General features: G+C 43.4%; 1 protein-coding gene across 2 annotated transcripts in view; it reads right to left on the bottom strand.

Annotated features, from left to right (window-relative positions):
• Nucleotides 1-24,405, bottom strand: part of LOC144828906 (uncharacterized) — a 181,173-nt gene that overhangs the window by 56,811 nt on the left and 99,957 nt on the right. For both annotated transcript variants that reach the window (XR_013610556.1, XM_078687514.1), the window contains exon 3: nucleotides 14,445-14,558. Coding sequence is in view for 1 of the 2 variants with exons in the window: in XM_078687514.1 (XP_078543640.1) it covers nucleotides 14,445-14,558 (114 nt within the window). In the remaining variant the exon portion in view is untranslated. The remainder of the gene's footprint in view (nucleotides 1-14,444; nucleotides 14,559-24,405) is intronic.

Raw genomic sequence — 24,405 nt, forward strand, 5'->3', positions numbered from 1 at the left:
GGTTGGGGCTTCTCAAACCCCAAAGCACAGCGTCGAGGGTGCCTCAGGTGCTGCGCAGTCAGCTTCTCGGGGGTCTTTCAAGAGGTCCGGTCCACGTCTCTCGGTGCCTCCACGGGTCCCTTCTTTGCAGGGACTGTGGATCGGGCTGTGAGAAGTCTGGGAATCTGGGTCTTGTCAAGCTCTGGGCTCGGGCTCCGGCGGGAGGCGGCGGCAAAGCAGACGTCGAGTTGCTGGATGGTGCCTGTGTTCACAGGGTGGTCACTCCTTGGCCACAAGGGAGATTCTCTTCCGTCTTCTGTGCAGCAGAATGTTGAAGTCCAGTCTTCTTCTGTATTTCAAGTTGATTCAGGATGATCTGAAGTCTCAGGACACAGCTCCCACTCTTATTCGAATCTGGGGGGCCGGATCACCTACTAGGTCCCTCCTCTGGGTGGAACCAGGAAGGGGGGTGGTTACACCCCCTTTCCTTTGTCCAGTTTCGCGCCAGGACTGGGGCTGGAAGGCCCCAGCATCGGTTTGAGCTGGCCTATGCACAGGGACACCTTGTGTGCCCCAGGCATGTCTGATTCTATTCAGCCCTGTCCTACCCAATACACCAAATCCTGTCTGGGGTGGTGCTAGCACCTCCCAAGGCAGGAAACCCTTTGTCCAAGCTGCCCTCGCTGGAAGGACTCCCAGCAACAGGAGGTCAGACTTGTGTCTGCGGTGGCAGCATCCATCTTGTGATGCTGAGGCTCTGTTTAACTTTAACCGGGGTTCAGGTTAGGTACATGTCGTGTCCCTCTAGAAGGGTGGAATGCTACCCCCGTCGCCAGAACTGGCGAGGGGGTAGTATTCCAATTCGTATGACACCTTACTCGACATGTTTTGATAAAGCCAAACCCAAGATAGCATTTAACCGCGAGGTTCATAATGCACTTAAGAGTATATGGTATGGCAGTATCATGAAACAGCTAAAGGACATGGTTCCGAAAGCTGCAGACAGGCTCAGCTCATGCCAGAGCACTATCTCACATATTTCCAAGCACTCTGCCTCCAGGATTGATGAGGCCTTCCATAGGAGTGACTGATAGGAACATATGTGTCCATTTTAGGTTAGGTATAGGCATACTACACCTAAGTAAGGGGTGGTTACACCGACTTACCCCAGCTGAGTGATCAGCCAGTTGTGTCAAATATGGAGGCCAGGCCAGGGGTGGCACAATACATGCTGCAGCCCCTGGTAGGCCTTGGAAGCACCTATGCCCTGGGTACCTGGGTACACTGTTACAGGGGCCAATAAGGTGAACCAGTTCCAATGTCGTTATGCACCTAAAGTACATGGGTAACAATTTAGAGGAGAGAGAACAGCAGGCTGTGGGTCTGATTAGCAGGCCCACAGCCACAATAAGTCATAAACCAGTGAAGCAAAAAGCAAAAATTTGGGGTGACCATAGAATAGCAGACCATACTCTCCTACACTTACTATGAAAAAGCACCAAATCACGGTTTTCACTGTACCTAGGCTGTGTGTATTATAGGATAACACTGGGATGTAATATTAAATTTAATGATGCTATCTCCCACTAGGTAACAACTACGTCTTTCATTCTTGGACTCTTTGTGATATTTATGAAAAGCCAAATTCAGTGGTGAAGTTGGAGATTTATTAAATATTATGGAAAATATATTTTTCAAAAGATACCTTTTGCATGTCTATAGGCTACAGAAGCTAATTTACACTATCCTCCAGCTGCTGCCCTCTGAGTGGCTAACCCTGAATGAGGTATGAAAACTGCACCAAGAAGAGGAGACTAAATGTTAATTAACTTCAAACTGACCTCCCTTGTCATAGGCAGATGTCAGATGACATCTGCACCAGTCCCTTCTTTGTTTCCCCAGTCAGCCACGTTCCAATCGCAGTGGAAATGGAGCTGCCTTCAGAACTCAACACAGACAAGGGCTTGCTTATTTCCCAGGACACATCTCCAGGGTGGGCACCCATGCTCTACACAAGTAGAGGATGGTTTCCCCATCTTAGATTTAGAAAGAGAAGGGCATTGTAGGATTATTTCCAATAAGGCAGACAGAAAATGTTGCAAAAGTGGTTAGGGTTACCCCCTGGGAACGTTTACGTTTTTGTTTAGGGATGGACAGGAGTCAGCCACAAGCCGGTGCCAGATATAAATGAGGCACCACATAACTCTCCTCAAGACACCACTGGACCTGTAGCAGATCAAAGAGAACTTACCCTGCTATCTGAGATCTGAAAATATCCCTGACGGATTGGACCTGCTCTCGCTCTCTCTTTGCACAGGACAAAGATGTGGACTGCACAGGTCCTCAGGCTGACCCCCTGTTCAAGTTACAGGGACAAAACAAGCTGTAAGTGGTCTTTCCTACAGATACCCAGATGACAAGCTCCAACTAGACAAAGCTAGACCTTGCTGGCTGAATCTGCTGGAGTGAGTTTTGATCCCCAAGTGCTTTTACTTGAGGTTGCAGAACCCAGGGTTATGTCAAAGTGTACTCATCATTACATCCTGGGAACCTGGGACTTGGAAACATTTTGGTTCTAAAGACCTCCAGAAGACCAGGAAAAACTGGCCAAGCAGATCCGACGAACATGCATTTCACTGGACTGTAGATTCAAATTTCCCCTGCCGATACCTTTTCTGCAAAGAGCAAATCTGATTCAGCATGACCTTGCGGAGAAAGTACCTGACTTTGCAAGGCCCTCTTCAATTACAGCCTGCACCATTGCCCCAGTGGAGAAATCTGTGCTCCAAACAAACAACTAAGTGCGAATGTAGAAATCTTCAACTGGTGGAGGCCCCAAAAGTATCGTGATGGTGAGGGAGCTCTCCTGGATGCAAAATTAGAATCTCTCCCGCTTGGAGCTTCCCAGCCCAAAGTAAACAGGTTCACTGGTACCTCTTTTGATGGCTATCTGATCTTGTGGAGCCCTTCTTGAACACAGCCTGCTTCCTTGCCCCATTAAAGATTTCGTATTTCCATTTCAGATACTAAATTTGAACGTTAAATACATACATACAGATGGTGCTTAATGCTTTTTGGCAATATTTGTATTGGAAATTATAAGAATTCATATTTAAAGTCCTCTTTGTAGGATTCTTGTCACTTTGGTGTCATTTTATTTATAACAATTCACTCTATTTTTCTAAATTGGTTTTGGAGAGTTTTCATGTGTTGTGTTATAACTTTATTACTGTTTTGGTCCTGCATAAATACTTTACACAGTGCCTGAAAGATAATCTTGTCTGGTCTGTGCTGTAGCTACCATGGGGGTTGAGTTCAGGTCTGCTTAGTGACTTTAGTGGTTCACCCTAACAAGGATTGTGATTATTTCTTGAGTGGGCAGTTACCTACCTCACCTAATTTGAGGGATTTTGGCTAGATATCTACTGAAAGTTTTCAGGAACTCACAGGTTCCATTTTTCTGGGATCTTGCATTGATCCTATCCCTCTGAGAATATGGCAACCTTTTGCCTGTGATCTGTTAGATGTTTTGTCTACTATTTGTATTGTCTCCTTGACACTGTACCCTCTGAGTGGAAGAAATTCAGGGCCGGTCCACCATAAAAAAAACTACAGTCAATCCTACCATTCTTAGCAATGTTCATCAGATTTCACTGCCTCTTTTCCCAGTAAATATATTGGAAATGCATGTGAATTTGACTATCTCTACTTAACTTGAGAGGAACAGTTTGCTGCAGCTAGTTCAGTCAGGCTTTCAACTTACTCATGGAACTGAAACTGCTTTGGTTTCTGTTCTAGATGATCTCAGAATGGCAGCTGACAAGGGCAAATTTGTTGCCCTATTCTTACTAAATCTGTTGAAAGCCTTTGCCACCATCGCCGAGAGATCCTGTTATCCAGACTGGCCAAAATAGGCGTCCGGGACACAGCAGTGAAATGGTGCAGGTCTTATCTCAGTGACAGTGCCGGAGCGATTTATCTTCTGCCCTTCCACTCGGAGTTTAGATCCACCAATCAGGGAGTCCCACACAGCCCAGCACTAAACCCTACTCTTGCTACAACTATATTAGGCCACAAAGTCAGCTGATGCATGATTAGGGCGTTGCCTTCATGAATCATGCAGACAACAACCAGCTTATTATTTTAGTGGATTCTGCTGTGCCTGCACTATATGAGAATTGGCATCTATGTATGCCTAACATTACCACCTGGCTGTCCTCAAACGCTCTCAAGTTTAAGAGGGCCAACATTTAGGTAATCTTTTGCACCCGGAATAAGATTACTCACGCACTTCCTGTTCAAGTTTGGCCCTCTCAGCCCGAATTTCAATCCTCAGCATCTTTAACTATCAGAAACCTAGGGTTCCATTTTGATAGCGATTTATCTTTGACTGTCCAAATGAACATGTTAGCCTCCACCTGCTTTCCACTTCTGAAAATGCTTTGCAAGATATTACCTTTACTTCCCATAACATATTGACCGCTGATTGTTTAAGCCTCTACAAGACTATGGGAGCTTTTTATTTCTTGGTGCTCCCGGCTATATTCTCAAGTGCTTGTATCATATCCAGACTGCGGCGTGCAGTCTGGCTCTCTCCCTCCCTTGATCCTCTTTGGCCCCCACCACTCTTAATAAACTGCATTGGCTTTTTTTGTAGAAAAAGATCCTTTTCAAGTCTCTGTGCATTGTCCATAGGGCTGTTCAGCATGTCAGCCCTATCTATCCTCAGAATATGTTTCGGTGTTATCTTCCTGTTCTATGTCTGTGCGCTTCAGAAGCTAATATGCTAATGCAGTCAAAATTCAAGAAATCGGAGTAGGAGGCAGAGAGTTTATGGTACAGGTCTCCTGCCTCTGGAATAGCATCCTTACATCTCTCTGTTTGATATTGGTTGTCAGTCATTTTATGAAGTTGCTTAAGACCTGCTGTATCATTGTAATGTAGTGTAAGAAATTGGATTATTCGTTCTGTAGTCTGTGGGCCCTGGGTGGGAATGGTGTGGGCTAGCAATCACTATTCTCTGTCATGAATATTAACAGCCAATAAGTGATTGTCCAGCAGTGTTTTTCTTTAGAAAAAGGAAAAGTACCTTTATTACACACACTACTAAATTCTGCACTTGCAGGACAATAATTTAAGGTAAGACAAATATGCACATTAACCAACCTAGCAAGGCATTATGAGGTGCCCTAGCCTGGAGCAGTGAATATTTTATGAACGGCTCTCCCATGGTGGTGGTGGGAGCCACACAGCTTTTTCATTTGTATTTTCTTTATTTGGGGAGATGGACGCCCCATCTGGGCACCCCTCCATATGTTGGGGGCTGCTCTAGAAGCCCACACCTGGCTGCTCCTGCCAGCTTCCCACCCAGCCGGCACTCCTTGTTGCTGGCAAAGGGGCTGGTAGCTGTGTTTTCCCCTGCCCGCTATCCCCAGGCACGGAGTTTGAGCTGTGGTGGCCACTCAATTCCCCCCAGACATGGGCACCGAGAGCGGGGTGAGGCCACCGCCATTGGGGGGCTCAACAGTGCTATCTCATTGTCTTTTGGTCCACTGGGGCCCAGAGCTGGGATCCCGGGCCCCTTGTTTAAGTTGCCCCAAGAAGATGGGGGTCCAACCAAAGGGTGAGGGCCCCACATGCAACCTCTGTTTCCAAATAAATAAATCAAGGAGCTTCCACTGACCCCCAGGCTCTGTCCCACCCCAGGGATATTTGTTGAAAACACTGAAGAGCACCATGAGCTCCATTTCTTGAAAAGGGGTCAAAGGTGGGAAACCTTGAAAACACCATACCACATTTGGATGAAGTCAAGCTCATTTTAATCCTGATTGTGAGCTCTCACAACAAGGAGCAGTTCGAAAACCTTCTCACTTCCAAGGTGGTATAAATTCACAGGAACGGGTTCCACAGGCTCCCTGCTCGAGCTCTCCTTCTGCTGTTTGTCTCTGGACAAAGAGTCCAAAGTTGGCGAGGGCTTTCGCCTACTGTTCTTCAGGGGATGCACAGGGGCCAGCCTCCCTGGTTCTTGGAGACACCCATTGGTCCTGGGGTTAACTGGGGTGAAGTCCTAGGTCCTCTTGGTCATCATGGGGTTTCTCCTTCCAGTTGTCCATGTCTGTCATGGTCCCAGGTTCCAGCAGCAAACAGCAGAAAAGCACAAAAACCCTTTCTCTCACTTGTGCAAGAGTTTTTAAATGGGGATGGAAGATACTAGAAGCCTGGCACCCCTGACCAATCCTAGGATTCCATATCACCTCTCCACTCCTTTCCCAACCCTACTGCTCAACATGCTGTGAGATTTCAGGATGGTGTCATCCATGAGTCACTGACCACATCTGCTCTTGAGGTCTGAACTCCTCCCCTTGCTGACATCTCTACCAGGGCATTGTCCACCAAATCATCAAGGAAGAGCTCACTCCTGTGTTGGCTTCAGTTGTCTGGGCTTCTGCATTGGTGCAGCGAGCCTGGGCTGAACCTAGCCATGGAACAATGAGACAGGTAATTAACAGATGCAGATGTTTTCCACACCCTTTCCTCCCTATGAGTCGAGGGAAGCACTGTTAATTACTCCTTTAGTTTGGGGTGGCCTTTGTTCCCTCTGCTGGGGAGAGATACCTTCCTGAGCTGGGCCAGAGAAATATGACAATGCTGGATGACCCATAAGGTGTACAGATACCTTCTTGGAACTCACACATTTGATTTTGGTGCATATATTCCACCTAATTTTTATATGACACTGAACTTTGTAGGCCAATGGGAAGCAAAACTGCACACTAAGGTAGTTTCCCCCTATGTGTATAATAAAGTGTCACTGCAAACAAGACAGTAAATCACACTGACATTTCCTATGAGAGTACACTAACATTATGAGGCCTACCCCAAGTCAATATTTAATCCTGCAGAATCCCCTCTATCAAGGCTCCCTGTGCCCAGTTACTGGGTCGCACACAACAGAAGTCTTACATGTACACCCCTTGCACATGGGCATGTTAAATGGGCAGAACCATTTTGCAACATTCAGTATGGAGTTTGGGCTTGTGAGCTCTAGAAATGGTAATAATAAAAATAATAATAATAGTAATACCCACATTTCTTACAACAACCATGAATATGCTTCTGCAGCAGGTTAAAATATGAGTCATAGAGTTCAAGAGCGCTTGCAAGTCTTACCAGTACTTGAGGTGACAGCTGGCAAGATGCACAAACAAAAATATGAGGAGAGCAGCAAAGAACACTGCACTACCGCATATTGCATGCATGACATGAGAACATGGCAAAAAAGGGAAGTAAGACGCATGTAAAATTTGTATTACTGTTGTCATCTGGCCAATGCAGCTACAACCTATGAAACGTTAACAAGCAAAAGAATCCTGGACCTATAGAGTAATACCAATGTTGCTGGACTTCTCTTGGATGTTGAGGTCACCATATGACATTGATGGGCCCTTGGCATTGTTAAATGTCTCTTTATTAGTTTGAGGGCCTCTCTAAGCTTGTGAGGTGCTCTCTGTGCCTTTGATAGTCCCCAGGTTGGTCAGAGCCATTCCTGATGTCAAGGGCTCATCTCTGACATTAAGACTCTCTCCAGGACTCCAGGAGATGCTTTCATGATATCAAGAGCCTGTCCATGACATCAAGAGACCTTACATGACTGCAAGGAATCTTCTATGATTCTGAGGACTTCAGCTACAGTGTTGAGGACACTCAGGGCATTGAGTACTGTTCTATAGCATTGAGGGCCTCTCCATAATATCAAGAAGCTAAGGTCATTCAGAGAAGGGTTGGAAGAACCTTGTACGGAACCTATACTGAGGTATCATAAGAAGCCTGAGAAAGGCTTACATGAGGGTCATCACTCAGCGACCCTCTCACAACACTGACTCTATTGCTGGACGGGCACAGACCTCAACACAGCAATGCGTTGTTTACATTTTTCTTTCAAAATTCCACATCTGTGGAGAAAACCCCTTTTTTCTGTAGCAAAAGGGCAGGGAGGCAGAAACAATTATTGGCAAAGCCAATAGGTCTTACCTTTAGCACTGATTGGCTTTGTCAGTGCCTTTTTGCGATGCAGTACAGCATTGGAGAAAAAGATAAATGCTTTTCTTGATGCTGTGCAGAATCAGCAAAAATAAGAAAAAAGTGAGATGGCGAGACCGCTGCTGGTGGTCACATTTTTTCTCTGGGCAGCCGCGTCTAATGATATATGCATGCACAATTATCACAGCATATGCACATTTGCGAAATTATCTTTAGTTTCATATTTATGGATCAAAAAGGGTGAGCAATACTTGGTTTGGTAGATTCAAATATTAGGAATCCTTTAGTACAAAAGCAACATCATTTAGACCACTTGGGAGAGACTAACTGGCAGATGCATCAAGCAAAATACCTCCCGGTAAAATAGCGAATCGGTAAAACAGGCCGATACCGAACGCAAAACCGGGAAATGCAATGCATCAACCCAAAACCCTTAAAAAATAAAGATTCGCTAAATACCTCCCGCGGTAAAATACCGAATCGCATAATAGTGAATCGGTAATACCGTGAAATAAACCAGCCTCCGGAAATACCGAATCGCTAATAAAGAATCGGAACGAAATGCATCAAAACTCGCAAATACCGAAAATGCTCAAAATCGCTATTTTGCATGAGCAAAATAGGGGGAATCACAAACTGGAGGTAAAGTTATTGGAAGGTAGAAAAAAAAATTCCAACACAGGTGCAGCCAATCATAAACCCTTCAAATATGCCTCTGGAGACCCTGTAGGTCTTCCAAAATGGCTGCCCCCTACGTGCTTGTCAGGAGGAGGAGAATCAACGCCCTTGCACAGCGCAGGAGGATGATCCAGGACAGAGTCTTCAGGGTGCGCATCACATTGCTGGGCCAGACAGAGGAACAGATCTATGACAAGTACAGGCTCAACAGGGCCATGATCATGTGCCTCATTGCCGACCTTGACCCACTACTGCAGCACCAGACCCGTAGGACCAACGCCATCCCAGCCCATGTCCAGGTCCTATGCAGCCTGCACATGCTGGCGTCAGGAAGCTTCCAGGGGTTCATAGCAGAAGCTGGAGGCGTGTCGCAAAGCGCACTATCACGCTTCTTCCACAATTTCCTAGATGCCATGCTGACATTGATACATCACCACATCACCTTCCCCACAACCCCACAGCAGTTGAACCGCACCAAACAGGAGTTCTACCAGGTGGCACAATTCCCCCATGTGATAGGGTGCATGGACTGCACCCATGTCCCCATCTGTCCCCCCTCAGCCAACCAATACATCTACCGCAACCGGAAGTCATACCATTCCATCAACGTCCAGGTTGTGTGCAATGCCAAGCACATCATTATGGACATCGTATCACAATTCCCAGGAAGCACCCACGAAGCATACATATTCAGACACAGTGGCATCCACAGGCGCCTGATCAACGGGGAATTTGGAGAGGGACACCTACTCGGTACATACAAATGCCTCCAAATGAACACCATCCTCACATACGTAAATGTATCCATGCAACTAACCCTTTGCTCCCCTCCCTGCAGGTGACAGCGCCTACGCCTTGTGTGAATATCTCCTCACTCCCTACCTCAACCCTGCAACACCTCAGGAGCAGCGCTACAACGCAGCACATATCAGTACCAGGAATGTGGTAGAGCGAACCTTTGGCATCCTCAAGAGTCGCTTCCGGATACTACACAAGACAGGAGGTGCCTTGCAGTATGACCCAGTTACCTGCTGCCGGATAATAGCAGTCTGCGCCCTGCTGCACAGCATTGCCACACGAAGGGGGATACCAATAGAGGTGGACGGAGAGGACGACTTATGGGCACAGCAACCCCCCCCCCAACACCAACAGGCACACGTGCCAAATACAGCTGAGGGACAAAGGAGGAGGACATACATCACAAGTCATCACTTCTGAGACAGGTATGAAAGAGCCAACACAACATGTTTATGTTTGCAATTGTTTAATGCACATGAGTACCTGCCAGGTGCATATGTATGATACACCAACATGACGCAGAATCAAATAAACAAATGAAAACATGTCCGTTGTCATCACGTGTGTAACATGTTACTGTATAGTTGGCCCATGGTTACGTCACCATGGCCAGGGAGCCAATGGATCATGGCTATTTGTGCCTGCCCCGTACCCCCAGCCTCCTGTCCCGTGACTCAGCCACATCTCCGCCATGTGTTTCTGTGGCTATGGTGCTGCGAGCACTGCGCCTCCTCTCGCTGGCCTCCGACACAGAGACGCTGCTTACGCTTGAGGCAGCCTCACTCCCCTCCTCCCATCCCAAACTGCTGGCACTGAAAGTCCCAGACTGCAGATGCTCCACTGCAGTGGTCACTCTCTCCAGGGACTTTGCGACATCTCCGCAATAATGGCCCAAATCGACCTGCAGGGACACAGATCTGCGCGACAGCACAGCTGTGCTGTTGCACAGCTTAGTGATGGCTCTATTGGTGGCATTAGTATGGACCATGTTCTGCCGATGCCTACGGCGCTCGTCCTGTTGGTCTTCTGCAGTTACAGCACGTGTGAGTTCCTGCAGGCACAGTTTGATGTCTCTGTTGCCCTCAGAAACAGCTGTGGTCATCTCGCGCATTGCGTCTGTCATGGTGCCCATTTTGTTTATCAGTTTCGCAATGTTGATGTTAATTGCACCCATGTGTCTCCCCTGCAGGCGCTGGACACGCAGCATCCGTGTCTCCACCACTCCGTATCTGTGTGCTGGATCATCTGCTCTCTCAACAGCTCTACCTAGGGGCCTGGCCCGCTGCCTGACTCAGACACGTGCTGCTGCGTGGGTGGTTGGAGCAACGACTGTCTGTCATGGGACAATTGTGTCAGCTGGCCTCTGCGCTGACTCCATCACCTGCAGGGAGGGGACATTTGCCCTGCGGCTCTGTGTAGTTGGCCACGGTGGTGGTGGTGGCGGTGTTGTCCGCCGTGGTGGTGGTGGCGGTGATGGTGGTGTTGTGGGTTCAGGTCCCTGCGGGGTTCAACATCTGTCACCACTGGTGTCTCTGAGATGACGAGGCGTCCGCTGTCATCTGACTCGAGGGGTGATGCATCTGTATGTGAAACAGTGCATAGTTATTATTTTGCCATGATGTATCTGTGTTGCATAATTTCAACTACATAAAGGCGATTTTGCACTGACATATGGCCATGTGCAGCTGGTTTCATTTCTATTACATCAGGAGTCAGACATGCACTCATTCATGATATGACTACAACTCCCATGATGCACTACTCTGGTGAGGGGGTATGCATTAGGCACAGTTACATATGCACTGTGATTGGCCTGGGGGGATGGGCATAGGTGGACAACACGCTGCATATCTGCGCTGGCATGCATCTTACCTTCTCCTCCTGCTGCTGCGCCGGATGTGTCGAATTGAGTGACCCCCACAACAGCTTCTGGCTCAATTGTAGCCTCAACGAGGTCCTCAAGGGCTGTGTTTGGAGTCACGTTGGATGTTCCCACTCCTGTGCCAACTGCATCCCTCACCCTTTCGGCAATCCTCTCCTTTGCCCTCTTCCTGAGGTCATACCACCTCTTCTTTAAATCGTCTATGCTGTGGTGGGTGACTCCTACAGCATTGACTCTGTCTTTAATGCGCAGCCACAATTTGCGCTTCTCTGCTTCTGGTACTTTGTGGGACTGCCTCCCAAACAGCCTGTCGTGTTTGCTGCTCAACCCCTCGATGAGCAGTTCGAGTTCCTCATCTGAAAACTTTCGTTTTCTCTTCCTGGGTGCCTCCTTGTTCTGGGGTGCATCCTTCTCCATCCTGGTAGTCTGCTCTGAGTTTGTTTTGTGTTCTCACTGTCACAATCCTCTGCTCCTGTGCTCTGCCTCCTCCTCTGAGCTCCTCAGGGCACTGAATGAAGCATGGGCTGTGTTGCTTCCTGGTTGTGATGTCATCAGCTTGCTTCCGATGCGACTTTTCTTTTTTAGCGGAATCGCTATTACCGAAATCGCAAATACCGATTCGGTATTTGCTACTTAGGTATTTGCTAATCTTTGAATTGGTTTCTCGCAAACGTGTTTACCGGATATTTAACGATTTATAGCGATTCGGTATTAAACACCGAATCTGTTGATGCATCGCAGTATACGACTCCTTATTAGCGATTCTTTATTTTTCGCTAATAAGGACTCGTTTTACCGATTTTTGATGCATTTACCCATAATTGAGAAGCGTGTGGGGAAAACAAAGCAGAGGAAGAAGGGGAGAAGTAGTACATGAGGGAGACAGCAGCACCTGTGTAATGTAACTGGTGCTCATGTGAGCACTCCAATACCTTTGAGTCTGGTTCGAGCTATATAAAACTGCAAAATAAATTAGGAAAATAATGCAGGAGTTGGGGAAGCACATGCAAGTGACAGTGAGCACAGCAGAATGGAGACAGGCAAACAAACATGAGGCCAACACAGGTGGAGAAGCAACACCATTTGCAGAAGGTGGAGAAAAGTACATAAGAGAGCAGTAAACATAGGAGGGTAGCATGGGGAAGCACACAAGGAAGAGAGCATGAAAACACATTCCCTCTTGTGGGGTAAGTAACCAACAGTAAAACAAATTTCCCTAAAAATTAGCACTGGAAGGATACAAGTCAGCCACTCAACGAGACTGTAATGAGGCCATGCTCCAGGGAAGGAAAAAACAAAAGATGGAGGAGCTGAGACGTGAGATGAGAATTTAAAAAATAAGGTAACAATAAATCTTATTAATTTTAAGAACATCTATTATGACATTATATTTTTTAATTCAACTTAGGGTTAATAAATATTTTATAATTAAATAATAAATATGTAAATTGTTTCTATATTTTTAAAATACAAATATATATTTATTTATATTTGGAAATCTTCTAAATAATTTAACATTGTTTCCCAGGAGTTGTTAAGTTCTTACCTCCAATATTTTTTGTGGGAGGGTGTAGTGAAGGATGACCAGGAATCCATGTAGATGATGAAGATATTTATTTAAGTAAGGTGGTACAGGATAGTTGTACATACAGTAAGTAAAAGTAAAGGAAATATTAACCCCACCAGGAGCAGGATGGTACCAACTCAGTCCTGAATCTCAACTGAAAATCTAAGAGCTCTGTAGCATTCTAATACATCATCATGATGTCAACATTCTACATGGCTGGGCAGGAGACTATGGGGAAAGAAGTGTGAAGTGAAGTCACTACAGAGGGCTTGCAGTACCAGTGATTGACCATGTGTAGTGCAGGCCATGCTAAAAAGTGTAAGTTACTACAAACGCGCAATTTGTGAATCAGGTCCAAAATCAAATGAATGTGTTACTTACACCCGTTGTAAGCTTTCATAGCTGGAGAAAGTTTGCAAATTAATGTTAATTGTGAGTAGTGAGTAGTGAGCAGTGGGTATTGCGTTTTACATAATATAAATAATATCAGAACACTGGAATATTGAAAGCTTCACTGAAGACAATGGAGCATTCGTGACCTACATAATATACATGGATTGAGCATGGGAAAGTAAAACATAGAGTCTGTGAAGCAGTGCACATAGGAGCCTACTTGTATTGCATACATTAGCATATTGACGCCAGTCCTATTGGCTTTGCCAAAGCGTGTTAGTTTTGTAATAAGTTTTGGTAGTTTTCATATTTGTTTTTTAGAAGACGAAACATGTAATGCAAATATTTCCTGTACACAAGCGCTTTTTCATTTTACTTTTTTTTGTCCGCTTTTAAAAGTGCTCTAGGGTCCTGCACATGGGCCGGACTATTTATTATTTGAGAATCTTAATTAGGATGTCTATACAGGGAGGTTTCTTCCCCCAAGTCTTAGAAATCTATGCAGAAACAATGGTTAGCTACCGCTGCAAAAGTCTCGAAAAACATATTACTCAAGAACTGGAAATCTTCGGATTCTGTCCCTATAGACAACTGGATTAACAATTTGTCACTTCTGGTTCTCTTGTAAAGGACTAAAATTTGTATACAAAAACAAGAGGGACTTTTCAGCAACACTTGCTGACACTATTTGGAAGTTTATGATTGATATTCTGTGTCTTAGTTGCTCGTTGCTTTGTTTTTCTTCTCTCCTATCTTTGCACTCGCCTGTGTCTTTCTTCTTCTGGTCACTTGTTTTAGGTACCGTCATAGCCCTGTCTTCTTGCAGTGAACCATAGGCTGACGTTGGCTTGTAGTTGTCTTAACCCTATCTATTGGCACTAGCGCATTTGTTGTATCGTATTCGTTCTTAATACTCTGGCGGGTGGATTTGTACTTACATATGTTTGAATTTGACTTAATCAATATTAAAAACAAAACAGTTGATTAACTCAGTTATTTCATACAGTATTTACAACATTTGGTTGGATGTCTACGTTTTTAGTGAAATTGTTATGGCAAATTATAGAACATAACGGAATAAAGTTTTTCAAATTGGACAGTACTTACTCTCGGTCCCAGAGAAACAGCCAACCAATGTTGCACAGGTTGTTGAAGATCCAAATAAGGAAGAACGATGGGGGAAGAACTCTTGGTGCAAAATAAACATAACCCAGCTGATTTCTGAAAATAAAACAAGATATATTTGAATTTACAACGTGGAACCTTGATTGAGGCAGCTTGGATTTATTGATTTAATATTTTTTTTTGACCCAGTTAATCATTTTTCTTACATAATAGAGACAGGTCACAAACATCGCCAGGCAAGCGAATGCATTGTGTTTCAATGCATATTAGTATTAAAGATTAATGGGACCTGGGGCTTTGGAAGACGTGCTTTGGAGTAGCCTAGCTTTTTTTGCAAGAATAATATTGCATAGACCTAAATTATTGAGCTCTATGTATCATATGCATTTATGTTTTCTTTATGCTGAGTGTGTGATTTTAACTCACAGGAAACATGGTAGGGGGAAAATGTCCTATGTGAACTCTGAGAGGCATTATCTACATGCATCGTGTGACTTTATAAACTGTATGGACAATGATTATCTAGCTTTTAGCCGGAATAGGTTCATAGGAGTTACCCTGGGAAACAAAGTTGCAATGCAGTGTAGTTATTAAGTAATAGGAGAAATTGTTCATGAACTCGAGCAGCGGTTCTTCACCTGTGGTCTTGGTACCTCTAGAGGGCCACAACACCTACTCAGGGGTGTCTGTGACTGCTTAGAAAATTAAATAATGGTAACAGATAAAGTGTATAAAAAAAGCTAAATTTTTATTGATTTTTAAAAAATGTTCTGTAAGCAGGAGGAATTCAATCAATCAAATTCCTTTATTTGGTTTTCATGAAAATACAAAAACCATAAAAGTACAGTGTTTAAAATACATTAAAAATGATTAAAATGTCATCCTTTGGTTGTAATAAATAAATTTAAAAAAAAGAAAACTTTTCAGATACAATCAATAACAATACATACCAACAATATAAAGTGGCAGGATATCGACTCAATATTAGAGCACCTCAAATGAATCATTAAAGTGCAAAGGGGAAAACAACTGTATTCTTACACAGTGTATGCCGTAGCAATCCTATTCTAAGTTCATCCTGTGTCTAGTGGACTCAGCTAAAACACTGGGAATAACTCTGGACAGCAAGCTCAGCATGCAGAAACATGTCCGCAACGCTACAAAGGGAGCAAACTTCCAATTAAACATTCTAAGGAAGTTGAAGTCGATTCTGAAAGCCTGTTCGTGGAATATCAACGGTCTGGGGGGCAAAGCTAACGACCTAGAATTAATGTCATTTTTAAAAGACTTTGACATTATTCTACTCCAAGAAACCTGGCTAACGGCTTCCCAGCCCATAGATGGTTTTAGGGAAATCCAACTACAAGCCATCAAAAGAGGCCCTTCCGGAAGGGCTGCCGGAGGCCTATCCATCTACCTCAACACTGTTATTATCTGGACTTTCCTTACAATTGACACAGGACAAGATTGGATTCAGTGCATCAAACTCGATTTAATGATAGATCTCGGCAAAGGCACACAGAAGGTGCAAACCCCCTTGTCAATGATAATCTGTAATATATATCTACACCCAGACTCCAAGAACAAAGTGGAGAAGATCCGGACCCTCAAAACCTATATCAAATTAATGCAATCCATCTATCCGCAGGCCGGGCTGGTTGTGTCAGGTGACCTGAACATGTTCTTGCTTGAAAAGGACCAGGCCCAAACCATGACTCAAAACAAATGGAAGGGCAGAGCCATCCCAAGCATCATCACAAATCACCGAAAAAAGGATAAGTACGGTCAACAGTGTGCCCTAATGCTCTCTGAGGTTGGAATGATTGCTTTGAACGGCCGGTTTCCACAAGATCAACCAGCGGCCCCAACTAGAATAGCCAAACAGGCTCAATCAGTATTGGACTATACTATTGTGGACTTAGAGACCTTGCAAACTATTGTGAGTTATAAAACCATCCCCAAACTGGAGAGTGACCACAGCCTGCAAGCCATTGAATTTAGAGTCCAACACAAAAGGGCCACTCCATGCAAAGCCCTGATTGAACCTCCTAGTCTCTATAATCTCAAGAGACTAGTATGGAATGGCAATAACATCAAAGAGATAATGACGTATGTCAAAACTGCACACTCAGAAATGATCGGTGAAGATGCATCTGCCCCCCGGGACAACTGGGAAAGTTTGATCATAAAAATAATGGAGAGATTCGCTAACCAAATCCATATCACCAAAGGGAAGACCGGAAAACCACCCCAGGTGTCCCTAGGACCAATAGTGCGTAAGAAAAGGTCCCTAAACCAAGAAACCAGAAAGCTACATGCAACAGCCAAGACAAAGGGCGAAGATATTGGTAAACAAATTTACAGTTTAAGACAAAACTACAAAAAAAGAAGTATGGTTAGAAAAATCAAAATACCAAACAGATATCTGGCAAGCACTACTAGTAGCCAGCAAACAAACAACAACGGGAAATTTTGGGCTGAAATAAATAAAGTGGCAAATGGAGCGGAACAGGTCTTCAATGCCAACATTCTGGAGGGAGACTGGATACGGCATATAGAGCAAGCTCAATGTAACAACACTCCAGCACAACACCCGGACCAGCAGACAACGCAACTAATAATTAACCAAGAAGCAGAGACACAACCTGATGGAAATTGGATAACGGCATCTCAGGTAGTAATAGTACTCAAAAACTTGAGGTCCAAAGGCGCCCCAGGCCCAAACGGCCTACCGAATGGTCTGTTCAAATAAGACCAACAGTTTTGGGCAGAATATCTCACCCCACTCTATAACAATGTATTTCAAAACGGAAGTATACCTGAGTCATGGAGAGGCAGCATCTTACATCCTATCTTCAAGGCCGGTACAAGGTCAGATCCAGGCAATTACCGCCTCATCGCACTTATAGATGTCGAGGCTAAAATCTATGCCTCAAATCTTCTGAGGGACCTGGAAAATTGGGTCTGTGTGAACAAGACTCTGTAGATCACGCAGACAGGTTTCAGGCCTGTTACCAATACATCATGCAACCTGCTGGCGCTCAATCTTATGGTGGAAAAAGGAAGGGAAAAATCAGCCAAGCTGTACACGTGCTTTGTAGAAATCAAAGCAGCGTTCGACACAGTCCAGAGGGAGGCATTATGGCGAAAGATGGCCAATTGGCGAATACCATCAAACCTGTTGCGGGCCATTATAAACCTATACTCGTACACCTGGGTTAGAATAAAACTAGCCAATGGCGATAGAACGACAGAAATAATCCCCACCTATGTTGGCCTCAAGCAGGGCTGCGTTTTAGCACCAACTCTTTTCAACATTTTTACAGCGGATCTGGACAAAAGAATTGCGGAAATAGAAAGTGATCCTCCAAAGTTAGCCAATTACAAAATCAGGAGCATACAGTATGCAGACGACATCGTACTATGCAGTCAGACCCCGCTGGGTCTACAACGTGCCATCACGAAGCTCAACGATTACATCAGTGCACAAGGTCTGCAAATCAATTACAAAAAAACAAAGATAATCTGTTTTGCCTCGCAGCCAGGGAGAAAATCCTTTAATTGGCACATTGCAGGCAACACAATAGAGCAGACCTCCACTTACAAATACTTGGGAGTAGTAGTCGATGCCAGGTGGTCGCTGAAAGATCAAAGTCATACAGAAAGGCTCAGGCAAGCAAACTACGCTATGCACTAAACCTATTAAAAACGAAACTGAATTGTCCATCTAACTCGCATTTGTTGAAGGTAATAGCTGCAAAATGTCTTCCATCTCTTACATATGGGTCGGAACTGTACAAGGGAAATGACGCTAACATTTTGAACACGCAACAATCAGAGCTGTTCAAATAAATTTTTCGGATTCCAAGGTTTGTTTCCCAACCACAGATCCGCTTGGAATTTGGTTTACTAAATCAGCATCAAAGCAGACAAGCAGCCATATTAAAAACATGTTGGAAACTAAGATCTGCTGAAGAGAACACGCTCATGGGCCTCTGTTGGTCTGCGGTGAACAACCAGAAAAAGTCAAAAAACCCATGGAAAACAGCATGGGAGAGCGCCGTCTCAAATCTTAAGTTGGAAAAGGCATGGAATACAAATCAATCATTTACGGCCTTTAAAAAAGAGACTAATGCGGCAGCAAAGCAAAGATCATGGGCAACAGACAAAGCTGCTATAGCGAAGAAAAAGCACAGTTGGACTGTGCTGGCCACATACGGGAAATTGGAGCCGCAACCATATTTAGTTAATCATATATCCCCAGCAGCCCAAAAAATACTTCTAAAATTATGACTGGGAACCTCCATATTAAAAGATCAGACACCGGCATGGAAACAAACATGGCCGACACCTGTTTGTAGACTATGTGGGCAAATGGATGAAACTATGATACACATACTGTGCATTTGTCCGGCTTTGACAAACCTGAGACGTTATTATTTACTCCACGTATTCCGATTTTCTCAAATTAGATCATGCCGCCCGGCCGTTATGCTAGCGCTGAACAGTTACCAACTGCAGATAGCCTGCAGGGCCGCAAGATTTTGTCAAAAGGCACTTCAGTTAATAATGAACACTGAGAACAAGGATTTCAAAGGTCCGAATTTCGACTAAGTGAATGTGCAATCAATCAGTTCCATCCACAAATACACCATCTACATAGACATTACAGAAAGTTTTCTTTTTTAATGATCCGTCCGCTTGCTCATTATAGTTTTAAATCAAGTGATTTTCTTTTTATGTCATCAATATTGTAAAGGTTTTAATTAACTACAAACAATAACATTTTACTTACTTACTTACTTACTGAAGCCATTCTTACCAGTCAACGACTTCAAACAGGCTGTACAAGAGCTAGTTATCCCTCGTGTGGATTATGGTATTGTCTCTCTATGCGGCCTCCCAAAAACAACTACAGCCGCCCTTAGAGCTTTAATAGACTCTGCAGCAAGTCTCATCACCGGTTGGAAAAGAAGTTCCCACATATCCCCGAACCTAAAAACCCTGAATTGGCTCCCGTTCGAAGCAAGAATTCAGCTAAAAATTGCTTGCATGACACATACGGCCATACACCACAAGGCACCCATCTATCTCGCACAGAAATTGACAATCTCTGGTGGCTCAAGGTTCTCTAGGAGTGCAGATAACCTGCTTCTGAAGCCTCAAAGATTCAATAAAAGTAAAACATATAAACAAACCTTCTCTGGGATGGCGCCTAGGATTTGGAATACTCTTCCCCCTGAAAACCGATTGAATTCTTCTTTCGTATCTTTCGAAAAGGAAGTATAAGTGATTCTCATGTCAAAATTTACTTGACCACTCTTCCCGGCCCTGAACCTTTCATCCGAGACTCGCTTTATATGTTCTTGGAACAACTATGATCCCATGCTTTGGTATTTTTACGATTCTTGCTGTGTATTTTATTTTATTTTATTTATCCCATGCTTGTTGTCTATATTGTGTCTTGCTATTCATATGTTATAATCATCTATGTTCATTGTAAAGCGCTCTGATATCCGCAAGGATCTTGTTCGCGCTCTATAAAACCTCTAAAATAAAATAAATAAATAAAATAATACAGAGCTTCAAGAAATGTGCTATGTTTTTTACAAAGCACTCTGCTTCCAGAAATTGCATTGTGAGGTAAGCTGGGAGACATTGTCGTAGGCCCAAATTGTTTAATATGGGTGTTACCCATTGTTTTCTCTGTTCCTTGCATGAGGAATTAGAATTGGAGGGTGTGGGAGGGATGGGAAAACACAAATCTAGGAGGCCTGATGCACTTCTCTATTTTAGCGTTTATTTCATTTTAGCAGAACAAAAAAATGCGAGAAGTAAGTCTTAGAAGGAACGCAAGATAGCCTTGTGGATCCTGTTATGGTCTCTGAATTCTTCCTCTTCCAATGGTAACCTTCTTCTCTATTTTTTTCTTTTTCCTCTAGATGCAGGCTTTTGTGTTACGTCATTCCCTGTTGGTCCAAGAAAAAGATAGTCAGAGCAAGGTAAGTAAAGGTCTGGAGGATTACATTTGTGAGGGATAGAGACCATCACCACACAGATGGGCATTGGGAAATAAACTGCCTTCTAGTGTGAATTGTAAATCCTCACACTCCCTCCCCATTTGCGAGGCCTAGTCTGGTTCTCTCGCTTTATCTACTGGATTGTGACGATGGGGAAGTGCACATGAAGAGCATGTGAATTTGTGCTTTACCCTACAGTCAACTCTTTATGTAATTTAAATCAACTACAACACTCTTTCTCAGGGTCTTTTAAACACTTGTATTATGCTTTCATAGGATAGTCTTGTCTTCTATCTGAATCTTGGGTTTCCTTATCAATAGGCCATCTTTTTTATTCTGATGTCCCTTTTCAAACATGAACTAATGAAAAGAAATTCAACCAGAACTAGTAAGAAAAGAGAGAGAACAAAAACCCAAGGAAAGCAAAAGTGTAGTCCCCCCAAAAATTACTGGGTGGGCTTGCTTTTCCCAGATACCCCCGTTCTTGCAAGTAGAACAGTGCCGTAATCTGGCATCTCATTTCCCAATCGTCTCAACCTGTCCCCTTTCTCCTTTCCCCAAACCGCTCCCTAGGTTTCTCCCTCCCTGTACCTGCACGTACCAGGAAAGCTGCAACTCTCCTGAGTTGCGGCGGGGAGTCACTCTTCCCAGGGCGACAACCACTCTTCACTCCAGACTTCTGGCATGTTGTCGTCTTCGAGGGATGGTCTTCTTTCATCGTTTCTTTGCTCTGCACCTTTGTCGTCCTCCGCCAATATGGTCTGATTTCTCTCTCTCTCAACGCTGTTCAGCTCCATGCTGCTCTTCTCGGCGTCTTCTGGGTGCCTCCCCTTTTCTCCTCTGCCAATCTGTTTGTCCTCTACGGGCTCCCCACCCTACTCTGTCATTGGTCCTTGGTTCCCGAAGCTCCGCCCTCTTCTTTCATCAGCAGCATCTCGCTGAAGATGTTAACCTTTTCTTCCTCTTTTTTTCCACAGGGAAGGGGTTACTGCCATTGTTCGTCATGCTGGAGTGAAAGAGGTAGGTAGGGATTGATTTGGGGTGTAGGGTTAGGGCTTCCTAGGGATAACAGGTTGGGTTTAGGGAGCGGGACGGGACCTTGTCTGTCTCATAGAGACTAAAAATTAAGTTGGTGCTCTCTGATTGATTTGTGGGAGAAGAGCAAATGCATCAACAGAATACAGTATGAACGAGACGCCGGGTGGCTTCAGTTGAATTTAAAAAAGCTCCATTCTCCTCATTAAAATGAAAATTTAAATTGTCATTTTTGCTTGTGAATTAAATAAAACTGTTAATTGTGTGTGCATTTGTTTGATAAATGCATGTTTCTGTATTTTTATGTTTTGTTTTAAGGTTCAAGTCATCGCAAAACCTTGTCCCCGGCTTCCAGTAATGTCTCAGTGGTGGTCCCGGGATTCCCATAATTATTCTGTGGGGATCGCCACATGCCAGTACTGATTAAGTGGGGGTCCACAGAAGTCAAAATATTAAGAACCACTGAAGTAGAGAGCTTATCAGTCTAATGGCCCTGTCAGTGAAACTCTCAGCAGCAATAAATTGTAGACTTGTTGCATGTAGAAACGAAAAAAAGAATGGTGCTGTGTGGACAACATACTTTTGGTTGGATCCATGAGGGAAGATGCATGGCTGCTGTTAGCATGTTTTAATTAATTAGAAACATAATGCATATAAATAATGCTTGCATTCATGAGGTTAAGTGAGCATGAGTAGGCCATGGCCAGATGCATTGACATCTATCTATATTTACCGAGAGAAATGTGTACTTATATTTTATGTGAACAACCTTTCTCTGTGTGCTTTTCCATTTCAGAAAATCAGCAAAATAGAAGGTATCTATATTAATAAATTGCACCAATTGTATGTGCCTTACAAAGAAATCATGCCCAGAATGTTCCTGAATTTGTAACTTTCTAGGCCATTTGCATGAGTCTTTCCTAGGGACCATTCATTAGCTGAATTATATATTGTGTTCTGTGTTATTTCCTTCATTTGCTATGCAGTCCTCATTCATTAATATGCAGTAGAAGTATCAGTTTCTAGATGTACCTAATTGAATGTATCGTATGTATTGGAATATTCATCGATTTACCAGAATTATACATTGGTGGTTCTATCCTATTATGTCATCTCACTACTGAATGACCATATAAAAGATGTTGATTTGGGATATGTCCCAGACTTTTTTGACTTTCATGACTTTCTTTGCCTTTCTAATTTGCTGAATTCTACTTACTTATGACTCCTTGCTTTCTTTGGAGGTAGACCTTATGTTGTTCTTCTCACATTATTGTATTGTTATATACTATTGAGACATTGACTGCAATTGATTAACTAACCACTTTTTGCCTACTGTAACAATCTCGATTTTGAATAAACCTATGAGGTGTTAATTGCAAATCTGTCTCACATAAGCTTATTTGAATCTCTTGGACACAGTCTTATGAAGACTCAGATAGTCCTAACCCTACTTATCGACCCTCTTCACTAATTTAATTATAGTGTCAACTGATTTTTAGATGTGAATGTGAGCAAAGAGCTAATTAATATAGTTTACATAACTAACACTAATTAATAGGGTTCATAAATATAAATATGAGGTGGCAAAAATTTGGTGTATCATTGAAATTTTGTATTGTTGCTGGTGTACATGGCCATGTCATCTAATCAGTGGATTCAGTCAGTATCAATAGGGTATTATGCTAAGTGAAAAATCATGTGATGTTTGAGAGGTTATAATGATTTGTTGGTTTTATTTGTGATTGTGTTTTGTCAATGATTTTGCACTTTGTGCATGTGTTGGAAAAAGTTGAATTTAAAAGTTATTTAAAATTTCAGTGTGTTGTGTGTCATTGGAATGTGCTGTGGATTACATTTTTTAAAAGATATCGATGATTTTATAAGTTTTTGAAGAGAACTCAAATCAGATATAATATTGGCTGAAAAAAGGTGATGCGCCAGCTAATTATAAGGTTAAGTTTATGAGATCCTTAACTGTGCAGGTGGGAATGAGAACTAAGTAGTGTTTACTTTACGTGAAAGGATAGACATACTGATCCCAAGGGTAGGTTTTCACTAGTCATAAACCTAACTCAGTGTACGATTGGTAGTGCTTTTAAGGTGCTATTAACCCTTTTCATGGTGAATTTGATTTCCGTTTCTTGCCCACTAGTAGACAAATGGTTTATGTGTTTTGGTTTATCGATTTCACATATTATTTTAAGGTTTTGTTTTGAAATACTATTGTGATTTATTACAGGTGTACTATGTGCATTCTACAATGGGTGCACTTATGTCAAAATCCAAGAAGCCTTCTATGGAGGAGAAGTTCCAACTCCAATTGAAAGTGCTGCATTTGAGATGCTCCTAAATTATGGTATACATACATATTTGTAGCTTAAAAAATACAGAAAATTATATAAAGCTTCAGTTTCCTGAGAATGGTTGGCTTGATGTGAAGAAACTTGACATTTTGAGGCATGTCATGTTTGAGCAAAGACCACAGCTTCCCCCTGCACCTTTCGAGCCACTCAATGAATGGGACTACATGCATGGCCAATGAAACTTCACATCACAAATATCCTGAAAGTCCAGATTGGTAAGGCTTGGAACAAGTGTTTGGATGCAAGATTGTGTTTACTTGGGAGGGAGTGGAGTGAGAATGTGTTAGTAACTGTGGGTGTATTTCTGGCAATTGCAGCAGATTAATACAAAAACAAGACAAAAAAAGTCTAAAGATGAGACGCAGAGTGACAATAGGAGTGATTGTGAGGGAGAGGATGAGTTTATTTATTGAAACAAGACCACCTCGGTATAATGAGTGAGGAATTTGAGAGCAAGAAAACTTAGTGTTAAGAGACAGGAACCAGATGACGGTCCATTTTCACAAATTGAGATGAAAACAG

The sequence above is a fragment of the Lissotriton helveticus genome, chromosome 4_1 (assembly GCF_964261635.1).
Source record: "Lissotriton helveticus chromosome 4_1, aLisHel1.1, whole genome shotgun sequence".
NCBI classification, from domain to species: Eukaryota; Metazoa; Chordata; class Amphibia; order Caudata; family Salamandridae; genus Lissotriton; species Lissotriton helveticus.